Source organism: Manis javanica, chromosome 15 (genome assembly GCF_040802235.1).
Source record: "Manis javanica isolate MJ-LG chromosome 15, MJ_LKY, whole genome shotgun sequence".
Taxonomy (NCBI): domain Eukaryota; kingdom Metazoa; phylum Chordata; class Mammalia; order Pholidota; family Manidae; genus Manis; species Manis javanica.
Genome location: NC_133170.1, coordinates 17935878 through 17955881, shown reverse-complemented (window position 1 = coordinate 17955881; position 20004 = coordinate 17935878). Strand labels below are relative to the sequence as shown.

Below are 20004 nucleotides of genomic sequence, written 5' to 3'. Positions count from 1 at the left end.
CTTAATTGAACAGCTTACCTTTTATAGTAATTCACAGTTTTTCTTCATTTCTGTCTCTGCTTATTATTAAAGGTAGATATAAGGGAAACCAGTTAATTGATTGCCTTCATAGTAATTTGAAATCACCTTTACATTTATTCTCAGAACCTGAGATATATTTGAGCTCTGAAAGTAAGGATCTTCTATCCAATCTTGAGAAAAATGAGGTTTGGAGAGGAATTCAGGAACTTTCCAAAGTGACACAGCTAGTTAGTGGGCAAGCTGGTGTAGGAAAGTCCTGATTCAGATAAGTATGCTTCACCACGACACAACATCCTATTTTGCTCCCATACAGAGCAATTTATAGACTGTTTTCAGCATATTAAATCATACAAAATTAAGTATGTTCTGTTTCTGAATTACCTTGGAACTTCTCATTTTACTCGACTTTTTATCTTAGGAGAATGAAAATCAGGTCCTAGGGTTATAATGCTCATCTGTAAAGTTAGTGTGAACTAGATGGGAGTTGACATCCCTTTGGGTTCTAGGGTTTGATTACTCTGTTACTCTAAGTTCTTTCATTTATTTCTTTGCAGATGCCTTTTAACTACAGCATACATGTATGTGTGTGCATGTGTGTTTGCGCTCACTTGCTTTGAAGGCAGAAAGTTTGGGGAAATAACATTTCATTCACAGCTGAAGACTCGAATTCTGGCCTCTGTTGTACCATGGCCTAGTGATAAAATTTTAACAAGACATGTATCTCTCCACGTTTCTTCACCTCTGAAACGTGGAGGCAGCTACCAGTTGTCTCACAAGGAATGGTTATATGATTTGTGGAACACACTTTGAGCATCTTTGAAGAAAGATGTTTTGGACACTTAGGGGATCTCTCATTCTTTTGTGTAATTATTCCTCATGAAGAATTTTTGGAAAGAGGACCTTTTGAACTTGTTACTTCATTTGTAATTTCCTCCCCATGGGGAGGCCAGTAGCAGTGATACAAATCCGCACCCTGCTGACCTCCCCTGCTGATGTATGTGCAACCTCTCCATTAGTTCTCCCTTTGTTTTGCTCCTGTGTATTGGAAGGAAAGTGATGAGTATGTCACAGGGCATCATGATTTCACACCGATCTGCATGCGTGTCCTGTCATTGTAATGCCAACGTGCCTAAAACTACCCAGACACTAGTAATGCTTCCCTGTTGTGGCTTCTATGGCTTGTGTTGGGGAGAAGTGGTTTATTTTTCTTACATATAAGATCTTTAAATTCTAATTATGCTTTCATAAGTATTAAGACAGTGCTTGCTTTGTTTATCAAAGTTATTTTTGTATTTCTGGAAGTGTATAGGAAAAATATGAAAAAATGATTCGGTGACTGCTAACTGCCTGGTTCTCTTCTAGTCACGTGTATTCTATTTAAACTTCCTCAAAATATGTGAGCAAACTGAGGCTCCCTAAGCAATTAGGCTTAGAAAAAAATAAGAAATTCCTACAAGTCTACATAATTAGAAAGTAGAAAAACTCTTATCCCAGGGGTCTGTGCTATCTGAAGGAACATGGGCTCTTGAGTTTGAAAAAAATTGTTTGGGATATAGTAAACATTTGATTCCCTAGCCAGCTCTTCTAGTGCCCCCAAAAGGTATTTATGTTCTTTAAGGAACGTAGATCATAGTGTCCTCTGCTTTTATAAGTCCCTCTCTACTCTGAACCTAATAGGCACTCAGCAGTAGTAGCAGGAGCGCCACCACAGCCAGTAACGAGAGAACAAGTAGCTGACGTGCCTTGAGTGTTGGCTATATCCAATACACTTTCCTTAGCACCTTGGATATATTAACCTATTTAATGCTGGAAATAACTCCAGGAGGTGTGTGTACTTCTGTCATCCCCATTTTGTAGATGAGGAAACTGAGACAAAGGTTTAGAGTTAAGTAACTTGCCCAAGTCAAACAGCACATTCATTTTAAAGTTGGGATGTGAACCCGGGCGGTAGGGGCACCCACACTGTTTTTCCTCACTGTTCCACACTCCTCAGTAAATATCTGTTGTATTAGAGTTATGAGGTGAAAACAAATGAAACCAATTCTGATGCACTTAAGCTGAAAAGGGATTTAGTAGGAGGACATACTTAGAGTAGCTTACTGAGTCAGTAGGAAGCCTAGAGAATCAGGCTTGGAAAACAAGCTGGCCCATGAACAACGGGAACAGAGAACAGAGCCAGGTGTGTCGTGGGAAGTTTGGTTCCAGGCCTGTTGCTGGTGCTGCTGTCACTTGCTAGCAGGGGTGCTGTGCTGGTGGCTGGTGGGCCCTGGACTGGGATCTGCTGTCATTGCTATGCTGTAGCACTAATGAAGGTCTAACAGTTCTGTCATCTTTGCGCCACTCAGTAAGAGTCAAAGGCCCAGGAGAAGCACTTTCCTGATGGGGCCCAGGCCATATTTTAAAAGGTCAGCTATGTTATGCTTTCTGATTGAACCATTCTGGTACATTCTGGCAGAATGGTAACAGAAAGAAATGACAACTTTCCCAATATAGAACTTTAAAGTCTAAGGTATTTAGGTATTTGCTCAACAAGTATCTTGACCCTGTTATGTGGTGATATAAACAGGTCAGTAAAGTGATTTGAGTTGTTGGCAGTTAAAGAGTGAGAAGGTATTAGTTGCACATTTGTTAAATCCAGTTAAGCTCTAAGGGACTGTTTTCGGTTCATTCTGTTTGGATCATGGTTTAAAGAGCATAACTTGCAGGTGGCTGGTATTTAAACCATAAAATATGCCTGCTTTTCTGGTTAATTTTAACTGTAGGTAAAGGAATTCACTGGGTATCAAAAGGTAATACTCTTTAGATAAAGGCTAGTAGTTTGGTTCATAAATATTATCAGGATCAATGTTTTAAGGTTTTTGTTATACAGGCCAAAGTTCACTTTAACAAATGCCGTAATAAAATATTTTCAAGCCTTATCTGATGCTTTGCTGATTGTAAGCACTAATCCATACTACAAAATGTCAGCGTAGCACATGGAGTTGGGTCAGGCCATGAAACAAGATTCGACTTTTATCACACAGCCCTTAATGGAAACTCATTGTACTAGACTTCTGAGCTTAATAATAACAATTAAGCCTTTGAGTGCTTACCACAGAGTGTATACTTTATACATGTATCTTTTCTTTTAATCCTTATAATAACCCTACAAAGTAGTAGTATTTAAAGATGGAACTGAGACTGAGAGAAATAACTGGCCCAAGAGCACACAGACAGTGATGGAGTTGGGCTTTAAAAAAACCACATTTGTCAGACTCTCGAGCCTGCTTTGGATGGCAACACACTATGGAAGAAAAATCAGTAATTAAATCCCAAGTCTACTCTGGATTAGCCTTCTTGAATTTTGGGATCAAGAGATTTCCTTGTCACTAGTTCTTAGAAGATACCTGTCTCTCTTTAGATCCAGTCTAAATGTCATTCTACCCAAGATTCATTCTGTGAATTAAAAGAATATAAATTGTTGTTGCCACCTAGTCTTTTGCTGTTGATACCATTCTCACAGGAGCTGTCATATTGGATGTGTGGGTAAGATGATTTTCTCACAATTTAGCTGGGATGGGCAGGCACGGTAAGCAGGGTGGCATCTCAGATTATCTCTAATGCTCAAAACTACCTATTATTAGGGATTTGTGAAAGTGTGCAGTCCTTTCTTGAAAAACCTCCTGTGGGTAGCAAATTCACGGCAACAAATTCTAGACTTTACCAAGCAACTTGTAGTAGAATCTTTGCTTTTATTTGTGTTCAGTGTTCATTTTTGAGCTTCAAGGTAAGTCCTGGTTTTCTGGGATTGAGAAGGCAAGTTTTGTTTGTCTTGCTGTAACTTTCATGGTTTTGATTGAGTTTTCTGTCTTGAGACTAATTTTTAGTCTTTTATGTGTGCTTCAGTAAACCTGTAAATTATAGGGTCTCATCTAAGCAGGTAAAAATGCTTACCCTGACCCTTATTACAAATAGTTTTTTCTTGCTCAGTCTATTCCATGTGCTCACATAGAACTACTTTCAGTGAAAGACATACACACACATAGGAGAGAAAAAGCCCTGATCTTAGTCATCTTAGTCTTGATAATATGGCATTCGCCCTAATCTGAGGAATGAGTACAGCCAACCTGATTTAGGGTAAGAGCCAAAATCCACTGGTATCCTGATAAAACACTCTGCAAAATAATTTTTCAGAAGTGTTGTACTCTGTACTGATTTTGTTTACAGAAATTCTGTTACTTTAATATGGAATGTTTTCCACCTTGATATTTATTTTGTTGAGAATAGTTTTTGTATGTGTGTGTATATTTTTTAATCAAGCTGCTTTCAGGGTGCGGTATAGAGCGCTAGGAAGCCAGATGTGGCACTGGGGTCAGGGGTTAATAGACTCGGCTGCATCTGTGAATCCATCTACAGCTGGCTTTGTGCACATACATCCAGCACGCCCTGGCTAGGCTCAATGCTATTTTAGGCAGATATATAGAAACATATCCTGGCAGACAGTGGGGCAAACTGTTATGTCTTTATTGTCATTAGCAGAGCTCTCAGCAAAAGCCTGCTTTGTATTCATACAAGAGAACTTATGATTTACAAATAGAAGAATTGATAAGGACCTGAGGATTTTTTCTTCAGTTTGCTAAGTGGTATACCCCTGTATGTGTGATAAATTCCTTTTTTCTTATAAATTCCTCTTTTCTTCATCATATGCGAGAGGTAGAAATAATTTGTCATTTGCATGTCATTTTAATGATATTTAAAAAGCTGTGTGGCTCTGGACCTCAGGCCAGGGCTTAGAGTTTCATGGTAGCAGACTAAGCATTCCTTGTAACAGGATGTGAACTGCAGCAGAAGGCCCTAGGCAATGTTAAATTGGGCTGATTTTTAGAAAGTGACAAACGTTTTATGTTTCCTAAATCTGAAGTGGGTTCTACCAGCTCTAAACGGCTGCCAAGTTACGTTATCACTTGCCTGCCTTGTAACTGCCTCAATCGTTTCCTTCCCCAGCCCTGTATGATGAGATTCGTCAGTTTCGCAAGGCCTGTGGGGAGGCGCATCTCAAGACCATCCTAGCAACAGGAGAACTTGGATCTCTTACTAATGTCTATAAAGCCAGTATGATAGCAATGATGGCAGGTGAGTGTGTTCTATCCAAATGATGATGTACGTTGAATTGATATTTTTAAGAGAAATACGTAAGCCAGTGCATTTGGCTATTAGCTAAAAGTCTAACCACCACTTGAAATTTTTTCATGGGAGGGGTCAGATATTTTGCAAAAACATTTACAATGTGAAGTGGTCACAAACTTAGCTTTCTTCCACATTTTTCCTTTTTTTTGTGGCATTTCATTGCTGCACTATCCTCGGAGGGCAGTAGATGGCTCTCTTGTTAGTGAATTGCCTTCTTGTTATTTGATTATTCATTAACATATGTTAGACAGGAATTTCTTAACTCTGACTTATTCCCCTCTGTGAACTTAAGTGTTAGATTTTTCTCCAAGATGTGTATCTATACTGTCTAAGGCACCTGTGCTTTTGTTTGTGTTAATTTTTTCTTTTTAAAAGTAGTGCAGTAGCACTGTGTTTTATACTTCAAATGTAGGTGGACTTACTCTTGATATCCTCGAACAACAACAGGTCTATCTTCGAACTACCCAACTGTGAAGCCGGAGTGTCATGCTGGCCCCTTCTTTCTGTCGCCTCTCACATGCGTAGTGAGCAGGTCCTGAGAACTGTGCCTCTGTACCGTATCGGATACGTCCCTCCATTCTCAGTGCTCCCGTCTCCAGCCACTGTCTTTCCCCACATGGATCACTTCCACGGTCTCCTGGTTTCCCTGTCTCTGCTTTTGTCTCCCTGCAATCTGTTCTCCATGAAGTCATGAAAGTAATTCTCTTAAAAGTGCTAATTTGATTTTGGTACTGATTGACTAAAATTTCTCAGTGGCTTCCTGTCATTTTCAAGGGAAAGTAAATTCCTTCAGCCTGATTGAAAGGTCCTTCTTCAGACCCTGCCGGTACCTCTGCCACCCCCTGATTTTCCGTCCACATCGTGTGCTCCGGCTCTGTAGTTGCTTGCAGTTCTCTGCGGGTGGCCACCCCACCACGTGGTTCGTTATCTCCTCCGTGTGCCCCCATGCCATCCTGCCAACCCTCTGACAGATAACTTACTACACTAGGATTAAGTACTAAAGCTCTAGGTGCCCTCCTGGTGGCTCCAGATATGGTGAAGGTATGTGACTTCTCAGGTCTTCAGTCTGGGTCCCTTTTGTAGTCGCCCTCTAGGTATTTATACTCACATGCCTTTTGAATACTCTGCCAGCCTAGCATTGTTCGCTGCAACTCTTCAGAACTCGCCTACGAGGTATTTATGATGCCATTGCTCTTGTTACTGCCGCCCTATCCAGATCTCTGCTCTGGTTGTCTCATTTAGAGCACAATCTTTGAAAACATAGGGATAACTTGAACAGTGAGTCATCAGTTATGTTGGCATTTCTAAGGTTCACAGTAGTGGAAGACTTGCTGCAACTTTTCGGAACGTGGTAAAGCCCCACGGTGTCATAGGGCAGTGAAGTCTCCTCCCTTTTCATGCTTCTTGCCCTGACGACGGTTTGTTAGTCCAGAAGGCTGTGATCCAGGTCACAGTGGAAGTATGTTCGTTATGGGAGGTCACCGACCTGCTCACCGTACCTGCTGCTCACAGTGGGAACATCGTACCAAGTTGTTATGCTCAGAGGCGTCTGTTCTACCCTCCACCCCACCCATATGCAGAAGGAAATGACTAAAAACATGCACTCCTCTTTCTTATCCCTGATCATGTTATTGTTTCTCTCCTTCATTTCTTCACTTAATCAGCATCTATTGAGCACTTACTGTGATTAACGTAACTTGTATTTGTGATGTGCTTTACCAGCTACTATAAAATAATAAAATAATACTCCATAATCATCACATCAGCTCTGTGGTTGATGAAGTAGCTTAAAAAGTGACTTGTCTAAGGTCACTAAGCTAATAAACCACATACAGTCATTATTTGACCCCAAGTTTTCTGACCCACATTTATTGCTTTTTCAGTTGTAACACAGCTGCCTGCCAAGCTACTACTTGATCTTTTTATGAATTAAGGACACAGTCTTTGTGACATACCAGAAATGAAAGCATCTAGCATACTTCGTGGCCCACAGTTTGTTTCCTATCCTGTTAAGAAGGTATATAATAGAAATAAAGTAGTTTTTTTAAAGAGATTAAAACATTTTTAAAAATTTGGGTCTAAATTCACATTACTTCATCCTTCTGTGGTATTTTTATTTATTTTTTCTTAAAAATCAACATTGCTGAGGTAAATTTAATCAGTAAAGTTGAGGTGTTAGTGCACAATGTAATGAGTTTCTACAATTCGTGTATTCCATCATCCCAGAAATATCCCCTTTGCAGTCAGTTCCACTTTTTTTACCTTCTGTCCTGGCAGCAATCACTAATCTGATTTTATCACTGTAGATTAGCTTTCCCAGTTTTATAACATCAAATAATTATACAGTATGTACTCTTTTGTGCTTGCTCCCCTACCCCATTCAAGATAATATCTGTGAGATCTTCCCGTATTGTTCTGTATATAAGGAGTTTTTGGAGAGAGGTTCCATTGTACAAATATAGTGAGTTGCTAAATTTGTTGCTGTGAAGTTGTTTATAATGCTCTGATATCTATAGGGTCTGTAGCTATATCTCCTTTTTTCTTCCTAGTATTGATCACTTTAATTTTTTTTTCTGTTTTTTTTTGGGGGTAGAAAAAGAAGTCTTGCTAGAGGTGTGCCAATTTTATTAGTCTTTAGAAAGAGACATTTTGCTTTGTTTTTTCATTATTTTTCAGTTAAAAATAATTTCTCATTTCCCTTAATTTCTCATCATTTAGAATGTTATTAGAGTGTTACTTAGAATAAAATGTTTAATTTCTAAATATCTTGTGCTTTTCTGGATATCTTATTGTTATTGACTTGTAATTTTAAATTCTGTTATTCCCAGATAATATGTATTCTAAGAATATTTTGTCTTTGAAATGAATAAGACTTGTAGCTTTAGGTATATTTATGTGTGTGCTTCAAGTGCACTTGAGAAGAATGTTGTGTATTTGCAGATATTAGTGGTGGTTTTCTTTAAATGTCAAGTAGGTCAAGTTGATTGATCTTATTTTTCAGATCTAATTTTGTTTGGTTTTGGACTGCTTGTTCTATTTTTTCAGAGAGGGGTTTTAAAAATCTCCAAATATGACTGTGAATTTGTCTACTTACTCGTTTAGTTTCATCAGCTTTTCAAAGTGTATATTGTAGCTCTGTTATTAACTGTGCACAACTTTTAGGATTGTTATGTTTACCTGTTAAATTAGCACATTCATCATTGACTTGTCCATCTTTATCTCTGGTACTATTCCTTGTCTAAATGTCTACTTTCTTTGATAATCTAGCCACACCAATTTTCTTCTATGTACTAAATGATTAGTAGTCTGCTTTTGGTTTAATCTTGCTTAGGATTCTTTCATAATGTTTTAGAGGAGGAAGCCATGGTCATAGGAGTTAGAAGTTGTTCTATCTTGCACATTCTGTGGCCACTCTGTTCTTCCAATTGGCTAATTTACGTGGACCTTTTTTCAAGTTCATTGACCCTTAGTTTTATCTTAAATTTGCTTTAAGCTCATCCAGTAAACTTCATGCTGTCATATATTTTTAGTTTCATAATTTCCATTTGATTTTTTTTTTTTTAGGATTTTCTTCTCTGCTGATGTTCCCCATTTTTTCACTCATTGAGGTCATATTTTCCTTTAAGTCATTAAGTGTATTTGTAACAGCTTATTAAAAAGTCCTTATCTGCTAAATCTGTATATCTGGGCTATCATGGGGTTTGTATCTTGAGCTGCCAGTTTTCTGCTGCCTGAAAATAGCTGCCTTATATGTCTTGTTCAGTTATGTAAGTATTTATAATAGGAGGGCAAGTTTGGTAACATTCATTCTGTCATGTCTGGAATTCTTCATGGCTTTTGTTTTCTAGTTCATTTAGCATCAAAATCTCAAAATGAAGGGGTTTCTCATTAACAGTTATAACAGTTTATCTTGTAATTTTGATAGCCATTTAGATTATTAAAAAACCAATTTCTAGGGATAGAGTTAGGTAGACACATGAACTATGCCAGTGTGGTATTACATCATTGTAAGTAAAAAGTTAGTCAGTCAGGGTGTTTGCAGGTTTGGTCAACTAAATGATTAGTAGTCTGCTTTTAGTTTAATCTTGTTTAGGATTCTTTCATACTGTTTTAGGGGAGGAAGCCATGGTCATAGGAGTTAGAGGTTGTTCTGTTTTGTACATTTTGTGGCCTTGAACCAATAAATTAATCTGATTACCAATTCAAATGAAGTAAGTCATATGACTACATTTATGAACTATGAATTAAGTGCTTTGTAAGTTATTAAAAAATATCAGTATACCTTCCTACTCCACTGGGAAGGAAACATAATTGAATTTTTTTCCTTGACTATTACAAGGCATTATTCAGGACATCAATTTTCAAAACTGTTCGGTGTGGCTCTAAGAGATATAAGATATTGGACCAGATTTCATTCTGTACTGATCCCAAGGCTTAATATATTAGTAGGATTGTTCAGTGAATCTTAGATATGAATTTGTTTTATTAACTTTGACTCTGTCTTAAGAAAGAAAGGTGTAAAAAGAATTTGATTAGTTGAAAATCACAATTAGATGTAGCCCAGTTAATTTTTTTTTATGGTAAAGTTCTTAATTATGGTTGTTTGTCATTTCTCCTAATTCTTTTACTCTGATAGCTATGATAGCTACCTGAGCTACTCAGATGAGTATCTGAATATAATATCATTTAACTGGAGATCACATACTCAGCAGCCACAGCAATCCAGAAAGCAAGCCAGGAACCAGAAAACAGGAAGAAAGGAAAGGAGGGAGGGAGAGAAGTAAGGGAAGGAAGGAACAGAAGGAGGGAGGAAATTTCAAATAGATGAAATATATGTGATACAGTGTATAATACAGTAATACCATTTCTTGAGCATTTACTATGTGACAGGTACTATTTTAAAGGCTTTATGTGTATTTGCATTTAATCTTCACAATAACTCTATGAGGTACTTAGTCTTCTGTGGTAAAATAAGAACATCAATTGAAAGGGTATTTTTTCCTGTTCCGTGTGGTCATTGTTAATATTTGGAAACATTCTAGGTACTTCTGTCTTTGGTATATCATTTCCTGTCTTTTATAGCCTCTCCTCTCCTGTTAACTGTTTTTAAAGATTTAAATAAAATTCCCATATTCTGTCAAATCTCTTCATGATCCTTTAGAGGCAGAATTAATTAATTCCTCAATCTGGTTTGCTCCTAGGAGGGTTGCAAATACCAGTAGCATTCGACACACAGTATCATGATCAACTGCTAGCTGCTAGGCTCTTTGAGAAACTGTGAACCTCCCAGAGGTCAAGGACTGTATCTTACTTATCTGTGTTCCTTTATCATTACTACCATACTTGGCATCTGGGAGAGCCTGAGGAAATATCTTGGAATACAGGAACGTGTGAATGAGTGGGAAAGAAAGAAAGGAGGAAAAGAAAAACAGGCAAGGTGAAATCTGAAGATCTAGATGCATCTTTCCAGATGTATCACAGCCTTGTAGAGTTTGGACATGTTATTTTGAGAGCAAACTTTTATTTTAATTGAATAAGAATAGGCATAATTTATACCTTTACAGGAGTTTAGATATCCAAGGTATTGTTCAGTTCAGGTGGTCCAAACAGTGGTATGACCTCAAAGGCTTGTGAGGATTCTGAGGTAGGTCGCGGGCAAGGAAGGACTAAGGACAACTTTTTTGCCTTGGCTTTTCAGTCAAAGAAAATGAGTATACCTTTTACATTAGTGGAAATGTGGTGAGACAAATACGAATAAAGGAGGAGATGAGGCAGGAGTAAACAGTTTGAAGGGAATCTAATCAGGGAAGAGAAACAAGAGCCATATTTCTTTCATCAAACAACCCAACAACAAAGTGATAGGAAGTGAGATAGAAAAGGAAACATGCTTATAGAAAAGAGAAGTCTAAATCAGGTCAATCCACTGCTGAGGGATTTCAGCCCCACAAATGCACACATTAAGAGTAATGCCAGATTGTAGGAAAGTGGCTTTATCTTTCAGTGGTAGTAGACTGTTCGCACACACGCAACAGCTAACAAGCTCGGCCCAGAAGTTATTCTAGACCTTATCTTTGGAAATAATGCAGGCATGATGAATAAGGTTGGAGTGGAAAAGCACTGAAGATGCAATCGTAATGTCATCAGGCTTGAATTGCTGATGAAGATCTGTGGGAAGAGTATGAACACACAAATATGGGGCTCGAGAAAAACAGACCTTGGAGGAATGCAAAATGAGTTTTGAACTTGGTTGGAGTTTTGTAATGTATAGAAAATCAAAAATGAAAAACATAGGAACCAGGGGAGGGAATATTTGAAATTCAACCCAGTAAGATCAAAGTTATATGGAAACAATGAGCTGAAGCAGAGAAATAAAAGAAAATATGAGGGAAGCCTTTAAAAAAATAAAGGGGAGAAAATAGTGGGAACCTTGCTGTGACTGAAGGAAGCCAAAACCCTAAAAAAAAAATGCTGCATTGAATAGCAAATTAAAATCTAAAATATTTTTTAAGTTTAAAAAAATTTAAATATGCATGAAGTAGGAAATGACAGGGTATTTTTTTTTCTAAAGATCATCACAAGTCACACTGAACCCTTCATCTTAGGCTGCAAATCTTTATATGCTCAAGGAGCATTGATCCAGATGGCACTTCTAGACCCCTGTGGTGTTCCAGCCTGTTTTTTCTTTTTTCATTTTTTTTTTTTTTTCCTAATAAGATCTTGACTTTCAGAGGGTCCAGAAACTACTGATGGTGGTGCATTTTGGTGTATGCATATCACTTTAAGGAAAATATTAAGTCTCTACATTTAAACAAAAAGTGCTTTCTTTGCCTCTTCATGGCTGGGCTTCTGAGAAAGAAAAAAAGAAAAGGAAAAGCTTGTAAACAGTTTTTTGATGGGGCATGTGCTAGTCTGTGTACAGTTTTACTCTGGGAGATTTTCAGCAATGTAACTCACCATATCCCAAGATCATATAACTTCCTTCTCCAGACCCCGCTTGCCTATAGAAATTTATGGCGCAACGACTTGTACATGGTAAGTGCCCATGGCATACACATTGGCACTTGGTTCGGTTATTAGGCATGGGGCATCGATAGATATAAATTTGTAAACAACATGTATAAAACACAACTTTTAAATGAATCTTTATTTTCTCATTAAAAGACACATTAAGGGACTTTTTCTTCTTTTCTTAGTAAAATTCTGATACATGACATAGAGGTCAGACCTGTAGATATTTGTTCACATGTCTGAGATTCTGTTACTCATTGGTCTTTAATTCCTAACCCCTAAACTTTTGTTCTTTATTCCTTAATGTGTGTGTCAGGTAGTTACTGATCTAGTAGTAAACTCTTAAATGCTGGGAAATTGGAATCCTTGAATGTGTCCTTCAGTATATTTCACCAGGTGGAAACTTGATATTTGATATATTTGTTGAACAATTAAATGCATACAGGTTAATAAATTGTGTGACGTTAGTTTACAAATTCTTTTTGCACTTGTCCTGAGAGAGAACTGGCTGCGGTAATTTATCATCTTCAGGATGAAACTGACAAAACCAAGGCCACATACTGAGGGAGGGGCAGAATTCTGAAGGTCTCTTGAGTCCAAATTCCATGCTTTAGTTATTGTGCAGGACCCTACAGTTGATCTGTATATAAGGTATTGCACATAGAACCTTGTTCAACCTTTGGAGGCACAGGTGTATTTCTAGAGTCACTGAATGAGATTTACATGGTGAGCTGTACTTTTCTGTTGAGGACAAGAAAAGTGAGACAGTAGACATGGTGTTTGGCGAAAAACTGTAGGGGCTGATGGTCATGAAATAAACATGAAAGAGAAAAAAATGGAAGCAAGCCCAGGCGCCTGCCCGTGAGAGGCCCTTGTAAGTCCTTGTTGAATGGAACGGATGAATGATGCCAAGAGCACCCTTAGCTCAGGCAGATTCCACTGGCTTTTTGCGTTTGCCTGCTCTGCTGACGGTCCCCTGTGATGCACCTGGAACGTGAGCACAGGATGGTGACTTAACAACCGCTGCTCAAGTTCTGTACTGAAGTTCTCATTTATTTTTGGATTCCCCTAGCTGGGGTGCAATGAGAACAGCGTGGGAGTGACCCCCTCATCTGCCCGATGAAGGGGGAGGAGAGATGTCAGAGCCGCGGGCAGCCTGAGAGCGAAGGAGAGCAGGGGCGAGAGAGGAGGGCCCGGGAGAGTGGAAACAGTGTGGGAGCCCAGGCAGAGGGGAGTTCCAGCGCGGGGTGGGGGAGTGGAAACCTTCCCGTGAAGAGTGACTGAAAGGAAAGTGGACCTCTTATTCAGGAGGAGAGCAGTCACTGGCCTGACGATTGTGTTCAGACACTTGACACATACACAAAAAGCATGAAAAAGGATGATGGTTCTCTATTCCCCCAAGGTAGGAAGACTCAGACCAACTTTTAGAAGTTATAAGAAGATGGATTTCAGCCTGGTATAAGGGAGTGTTTTGTTGAAGTCCAGGTTTTCCAGGAATTGGGTGGACCACATCAGGAGCTAGGAGATGTTCAAAGCATGGGCTGGATGGCAACCTAACAGAGCTTCCATTAGGTATGTGACACTCAGCGATCGTGAGAGGGGCTTTCTGTTTCAGTTAAATGTGATCCTGTGTAGTAGACACACAATGTATGTGTGTGTGTGGGGGGATGAATTTCAGTGCAGATTATAACCTACTACAGACAGGGCCCCAAAATGTGGAAATAATGGGGAAAGAGGAATGTATTAGTTACCTAAGGCTGCCATACAAAACCTCAAATTAGGTGGCTTAAAACTTATATGTTCCAGAGGGTAGAAGTCCTAAAATCAGGGTATCTGCAGGACCTTGCTCCCTCTGAAATCTGTAGGGAAGACTCCTCCCTCGCCTGTTCCCGTTCTGCGGGTTGTCTGGTGCTCCCTGGTACTCCTGTGCTTGTAGGTGCATCCCTGCATGCTACCTCTGTCATCGCATGGCCACCGCATCCTGTGCATTCCTCTGTGTCACCTTCCTCTGCTTATAAGGACACTGGTCATTTCCTGGCCTGCCTTACTCAGCGACCTTATCTTTACTTAACTCTCTATGTCTGCAAGGACCCTCTTTCCAAATAGTCACTTTCTGAGGTACTGAGAGTTGGAACTTTGACAGATCTTTTTGTGGGGGGCACCTTTTAATCTGTAACAAAGGAAATATGGTTCTTGCCCTGTGGTAGTTTTATTTTCTGGGAAGACCTGAAGAAGTTAGAAAAATACTTGGAGGCAAACCAGCAAACTTCAGTTCAGGTACAAAAGATTGATTTTTTTCCTCTAAGCAATGTTGGATGGTTTTGTGGATAGGGGAAATCTAGTAGATATTAAACATTTTCATCTGCAAAAAGCATTTGGTAAGGTTCTCAATGGGAGATTAATGGCTAAAATAAAGAATGAGGCATTAGGAGATAAATTTGCTTATGAGCAAGAGACAGAGACTAACAGCAGAAGGAAATACTTTTTAGATTGGAAAAGAGTGACATACAGCACAAGCCAGGAATCAGTTTTGGGACCTATGGGTTTTTCACTTTATTTTTATTGGACTTTGTAATAAAAATACAGATCTTCAAACAGTCCAAGACAGAGTGAGTAATACTACAAGCATCAGTAATCAAAAGTTATCCTCCATCATAAACTAAATGACTGATAATAAATACTGACACAAGACTACACAGTGTACCATAATATTATAAAATGGAGCAAGCGATTCTCCTGTGTTCTCTTTCCTTCTGCATGGGTGAATATTTCTTTATTTGCTTTTAAAAAGTATTTGCAGGTTTCTAAGTTTACTTTGCAAGCCAAGTACATGAAAAAAATATTTTTTTTATACTTAGAAGGATGTGTTGTTAACTGAGGAAAAATTGGTTGAAACAAGACAAAGGTTATATTGCCATCAGTGGAATAAGGAAATTAGGGGCCCTGTGTGTTAAATTGCTCAGCAAGCTATTCAGTAAAAAGACTTAAGGAATGAGGGGGCGTTCTTGAAATCATCAGTTTATTCTGCAGTCATGACTCTAATGGAAGCATATACAAAAAGTCATTGTTAGAATGATGAAACCACATTTCTGAGGGAGGGAAATGTTATAGTATGGAACTTTTTTTTTTCTTCTCCTTTTTTAAAGTGTTAATGTAATGGTTCTAAAAAAAAAAAAATCCACAAAACTCCGTGATTGTATATGGGACTTTTGTCCTCCCAGAAACTAGTGTAAGTATGTGGGAAACATACTTTTCAAATTGGAATTTCACCTGTAACTCCTTTTATCTAAGTGGCTGAAAGGTCCTTACAAATTCATCTCTGTTGTTCCTTGATTTGTACATTGTCAGATAAGTCGAGAGAAATAGAGCAACTAAACATTCAAAAGTTAACTCATAAAAACTGTAAATGCTTTGAAAACTGGAAAAGATTATACAGCATGAAGAGGCTTTATTAACCTCAAAGCTTTCCTTTGAGGAGGAGAAAACCAAGATTCAGAAAGGTCGGATTCACAAGGAATTCGCCCAGGGACGAAGAGCTAAAGTCAGAGCACGGTCCAGAGTGAATTTCTCCACCCAGACTGCAGACTAAGATTTCCGGAAGAGCTTCCTAAATGAACTGTTGACAAGATGTCTATTCCCAGAGATTCTGATGGTGATTGCTCTTGGAGGGAGTCAAGAGAATTAGTACTTTTTAGAACTTCCCCCTGCCTTTCTACTGTGCAGGCAAGATCAAGAACCTCTGATCTAGGATCTCGGTTTCCTAATGTTAAGACAAGAGTTCTTAATACCTCCGCTGGTGGTTTAGAAGTTATTTAGAGAGAGAATTCCAAATTCCAGGGAGAAAAAAAACCTTTAGCTTAGCAGTCTACAGCCAAACAAACTGATTGTCTTAGTAGATAGTTCCTGACAGATTGCTTGTTTGAAGCTCTGAACCTGTGTTCCCAGAGACAAAATTAGCAATGGTTATTTGGTTTCTAGGCCAGCCCGGTGTTTAGTGTGCAGAGTAACTGAAAGGTAGCTCTTGTCACTAGTTCTGGAGGTCCTAGGAAACATACCTGATGGCAGTTTCTGGAAGGATGTGAATTCATGTTTTTTATTCAGTCTCCAAGGACATTTTCTATCCTTCGGCTGCCTTGATAGTAGTATCTGGTTTCTCCTTCCATCTTCAATGTAATAGGTGTAGGGTTTGAATGGGGTCTTGCCTAATTCAAAGTTGTGGCAGGAAGTGGGAGGAAATGAGCGACTCTGGGACAATGAGGGGGCTGGGAAGGTGGGGAATTTGGGAGAGGGAAGGAGGCCAGTCAGGAAGAGATGGGCTCGGACTGTCAGTCATCTTCATGCCTGGGGACATTTCTTTCCCTTGAAGAGGCTCATCCAGCAAGTATTTAATGAAAATCTGAGGTTTATCAGACACTATTCTGGGCTTTGGAAAAGGATGAGAAGAGAGAAAGGGGAGAGAAAATAAGAGGTAGCCCTTTCCTTCTAAACACTGAAATTCTGTTGGTCTGGTGAGGAAGTGAAAAGTAGGGTTTCTGATTTGCCCTGTTGGGATCAGGAGCGTCATAGGGACACATGCCAGTTGCCACAGGAACAAGGCTAGCCCTTTGGGGAGGGCAGGTAGCATTTGTGTAGGAGTTGTGAGGTGCAGGTGTAGAGGAAGGGCCTTTCAGGCAGTAATGTGCTTTTTTATATACGGAGATGTGAGGAGCCTGTGCTGGGGAGAAAGCTGGTGTGGTTGAGTGGAGGTGAAATGGTGGATGAGGCCGGTGAGCTGCTTGGGGCTAATGCCATGCTAGGGAATTTGAGCTTCCTGTTTGTGGGTAGAAAACATTTTTAGCCTGAGAAATGAGTGATTGAATAATCCATCCATCCACTTATTCATTCACTAGGATTTATTGAAGTCTGCTATATGCCAGGTACTGGGGATAAAGAGCAATAAGACACCCTTACTCCAGACACTTTGTGGTAGTGGAGTGATGTTTATATTTTCATCTTAGGAACATAACTTTCTGGTAGTGCATTCAGGCTGAAGACTAGATTAGGCTGTTTAGGAGTTTAGGGAACCCTGTTTAGGAAGCTGTTGTCACAGGCTACCCTCCATGATGTTGAGCTGAGTAGAGGAGATGCAGTGGGGATCGAGAGAGGCCAGCGTGTGGGGGACATTAAGGGGAAAGAATGAATGGTATTGGGTGGATGGTTGTATGCTGAGCAGGGTTGGGGAGGACCAGACAACTCATAACGGTGCCATTTGTCAGGATAGGGAAGTCAGGAGAAGCGTGGCCTTTTCCCTGCCCCAGAAAGAAGTCTCTGCTTCCCTTTGTAAGACCCCCAACTGTTCATTCTGCTGCTGGCTTGCTGCAGAGTGCACCAGTCTTCCTACTTCTCTCCACTTTCCTGTTCCTGCAACAAGGAAAAAATATTTAATGTTTTTAAGGAAATCTAATTAAGGCTATGAGGGTGAAAGAAAGAGCAGCTTTTTTTCTGCTTAGAAAACATGAGCAAGATGAGGCATGTAAAGCAGAATGGAGAGGAAGATGCGGAAATTCATGATTTTCCTTGAATTATTGGGGTGACGCTTTGCATTGCTAGTGGCCAAAGAATGAGTGTGCTTTTTGTAAAAAATTTGTCATCAACTAGGGCATCGAAAATAAGTTTCCTATGCTACAAAGCTGCTAAATTGGGCAGGGATAACAGATGAGGCTCTGAATAGTCAATGAAATTGGAAAGAATTTAGATCATCCATGTCACACAAAGCCAGCAAAAAGCTGTTTGGAGAGTGTTAGTTGCTATCAACACTGGTTTGATGTTAACATGCTAGTGAGTAATTAAAAGATTCCTGTTTATTTTTTCATAAAAAGAAAAAGCATGTAAATTACCTCAGAGTTTCTAAGGTGACCTGTAGCTGCAGTCACAGATGTTGAGGTTTCTGACTAGGATGGTGGATTAGATGACTTAGACAGTTGAAAAGCAGATTTTCCTCTGCCTCTCTGTGTTCTCATTTTACAGTATTCATTATTATAATGCCTTTCAAAAGTATAAAATAAAAATCCTTAAAACGGCTCAGAGACATTTTCATTATAGATGGCATTTTCTAAATTGAGTGGCTATTAAATATATTTTCCTGCTGGAATTATTTCTGAAGTACATTTCTCAGTCTCCTCTTCTGTCCATCAGCATACACGCCGGCGTAGCTGGTCCTGTTTCTTCCTGCTTTGCTTTTTAACAAACTCTCGTGGGGTGATTGGGAACTCCTGATAATTGAGTATCCTTTTCAGTGAAACCCACCGCTTTCCACTGTTTTCTTTGGCGGTTCTTCAGGGCAAGGCTGCAAGAGTTCAGGATTTTTATTCAAGGCAGTTGATTCAGAGAAAAGAATGACTCACACTGAGACCAGAATAAGACTCAGGCTTGGAAACAGAGACAGAGGCAGGTGCTTGAGAAGCCACAGTCTCAGGGTCTTGTGCAGTCATTGCGTTTGTTGCTCTTAAAGGTGCGCGGTGTTTGAGTGGCCTAGACGTGTGGGATTGCTGGGCCCACCACTTTCCAGAAGATCTGCCTGAGTGTAATGTCTACTGGATGGTGGTAGCAGGCAGGAAGAGAGAAAGTGCAGGAAGGGCAGGAAGAAAGGAAATGGCTTAGAGGAAGAATTTTCCGAGTGCGAGTTGGACAAGGTAACTAGTTGGGAGAATATGAATGCCTCCTGGTCACCGGAGTCAGAAGTGGTTGACAGAGCACTTGGGGACACCCTGCTCCTCAGAGCTGCCCTACTGGTCTGTCTTGTTTCCACAGCCAGTGACTGTTTCCTCGCCCTCTCCTGGAATGCCACCTTGTCTGGGACGGGGAAGAGCCCTATCTTCGCCTCCGCTCCCCTGCTGCTGGGCTAGGCCCAGAGCTGCTTCAGGCGGTGCCCGCCTTCCTCATCTCCTGTCTGTCTGTCCGCTCCATGGACCCAGTCTGCTGGATACTCTGGGAAACCGAGTTTGGATTTGTCCTGAAATAGAGCTCTCAGTCTTTGAACTATTCAAGACTTACCCCCCTAACACTTGTGCCTGTGGTTTTTTTTTTTTTAAATAGATTCTTACATTGGTCTTCTAAGGCTGCTATAACAGTGCTACAGATTGAGTGGTTTAAACAGCAGAAATTTATCATTGCACAGTTCTGGAAGCTAGAAGCCTGAGATCAGGGGGTCAGCAGATCGGCTGCCCCTGGGCGCTGAGAGGGAGGAATCAGTTCCAAGCCTCTCCCCTCATTTCTGGCAGTTTGCTGGCATCTTTGGTGTCCCTTGGCCTGTAGAAGCATCACCCTTTGCCTCCATGTTCACATGGCATCCTCCTCGTGTGTGTGTGTGTGTGTGTGTGTGTGTGTGTGTCTTTACATGGCTTCTTTTTATAAGGACACTAATCATATTGGATTAGAAGCCCACCCAAGTCCATTTACTAATTACATCTGTGATGACCCCATTTCCAAATAAAGCAACATCACAATGTGCTAGGGGTTAGGACTTCAGCATATGAATTTCAGGGAGGACACAATTCAACCCATAACAAGTGAGTTCTAAATAGGGAAGCAAAGCAGAGTTCAGGGAGGTCCTATGTGCTCCCTAAGGAGCAAATGCTTGAGGGCTGAGGCTTGTTTTCGCTAGGGGAGGAGTGGCGATATAGTTCTCTGTTGTGAGCTGCACACCAGCTAGAACAACCAGCAGGTGGTAGTGATGAGAGGGGAGAGACTCCAGGGCTGACAGAACAGCCAGTGAGTCTGTGGTTGGTGGGGGACTGCCAGGAGGCAAGAGTGACCAGGACATTGTCCGCG

The 20004-nt window shown here is 40.1% G+C and overlaps 1 protein-coding gene across 7 annotated transcripts in view; it reads left to right on the top strand.

The window, feature by feature from the left end:
• The window catches only part of DERA (deoxyribose-phosphate aldolase), a 99565-nt gene that overhangs the window by 54603 nt on the left and 24958 nt on the right, over positions 1-20004 (top strand). For all 7 annotated transcript variants that reach the window (XM_037023111.2, XM_037023110.2, XM_037023114.2 and 4 more), the window contains one exon: positions 5005-5133. In XM_037023111.2, coding sequence (XP_036879006.1) covers positions 5005-5133 — 129 coding nt within the window. The remainder of the gene's footprint in view (positions 1-5004; positions 5134-20004) is intronic.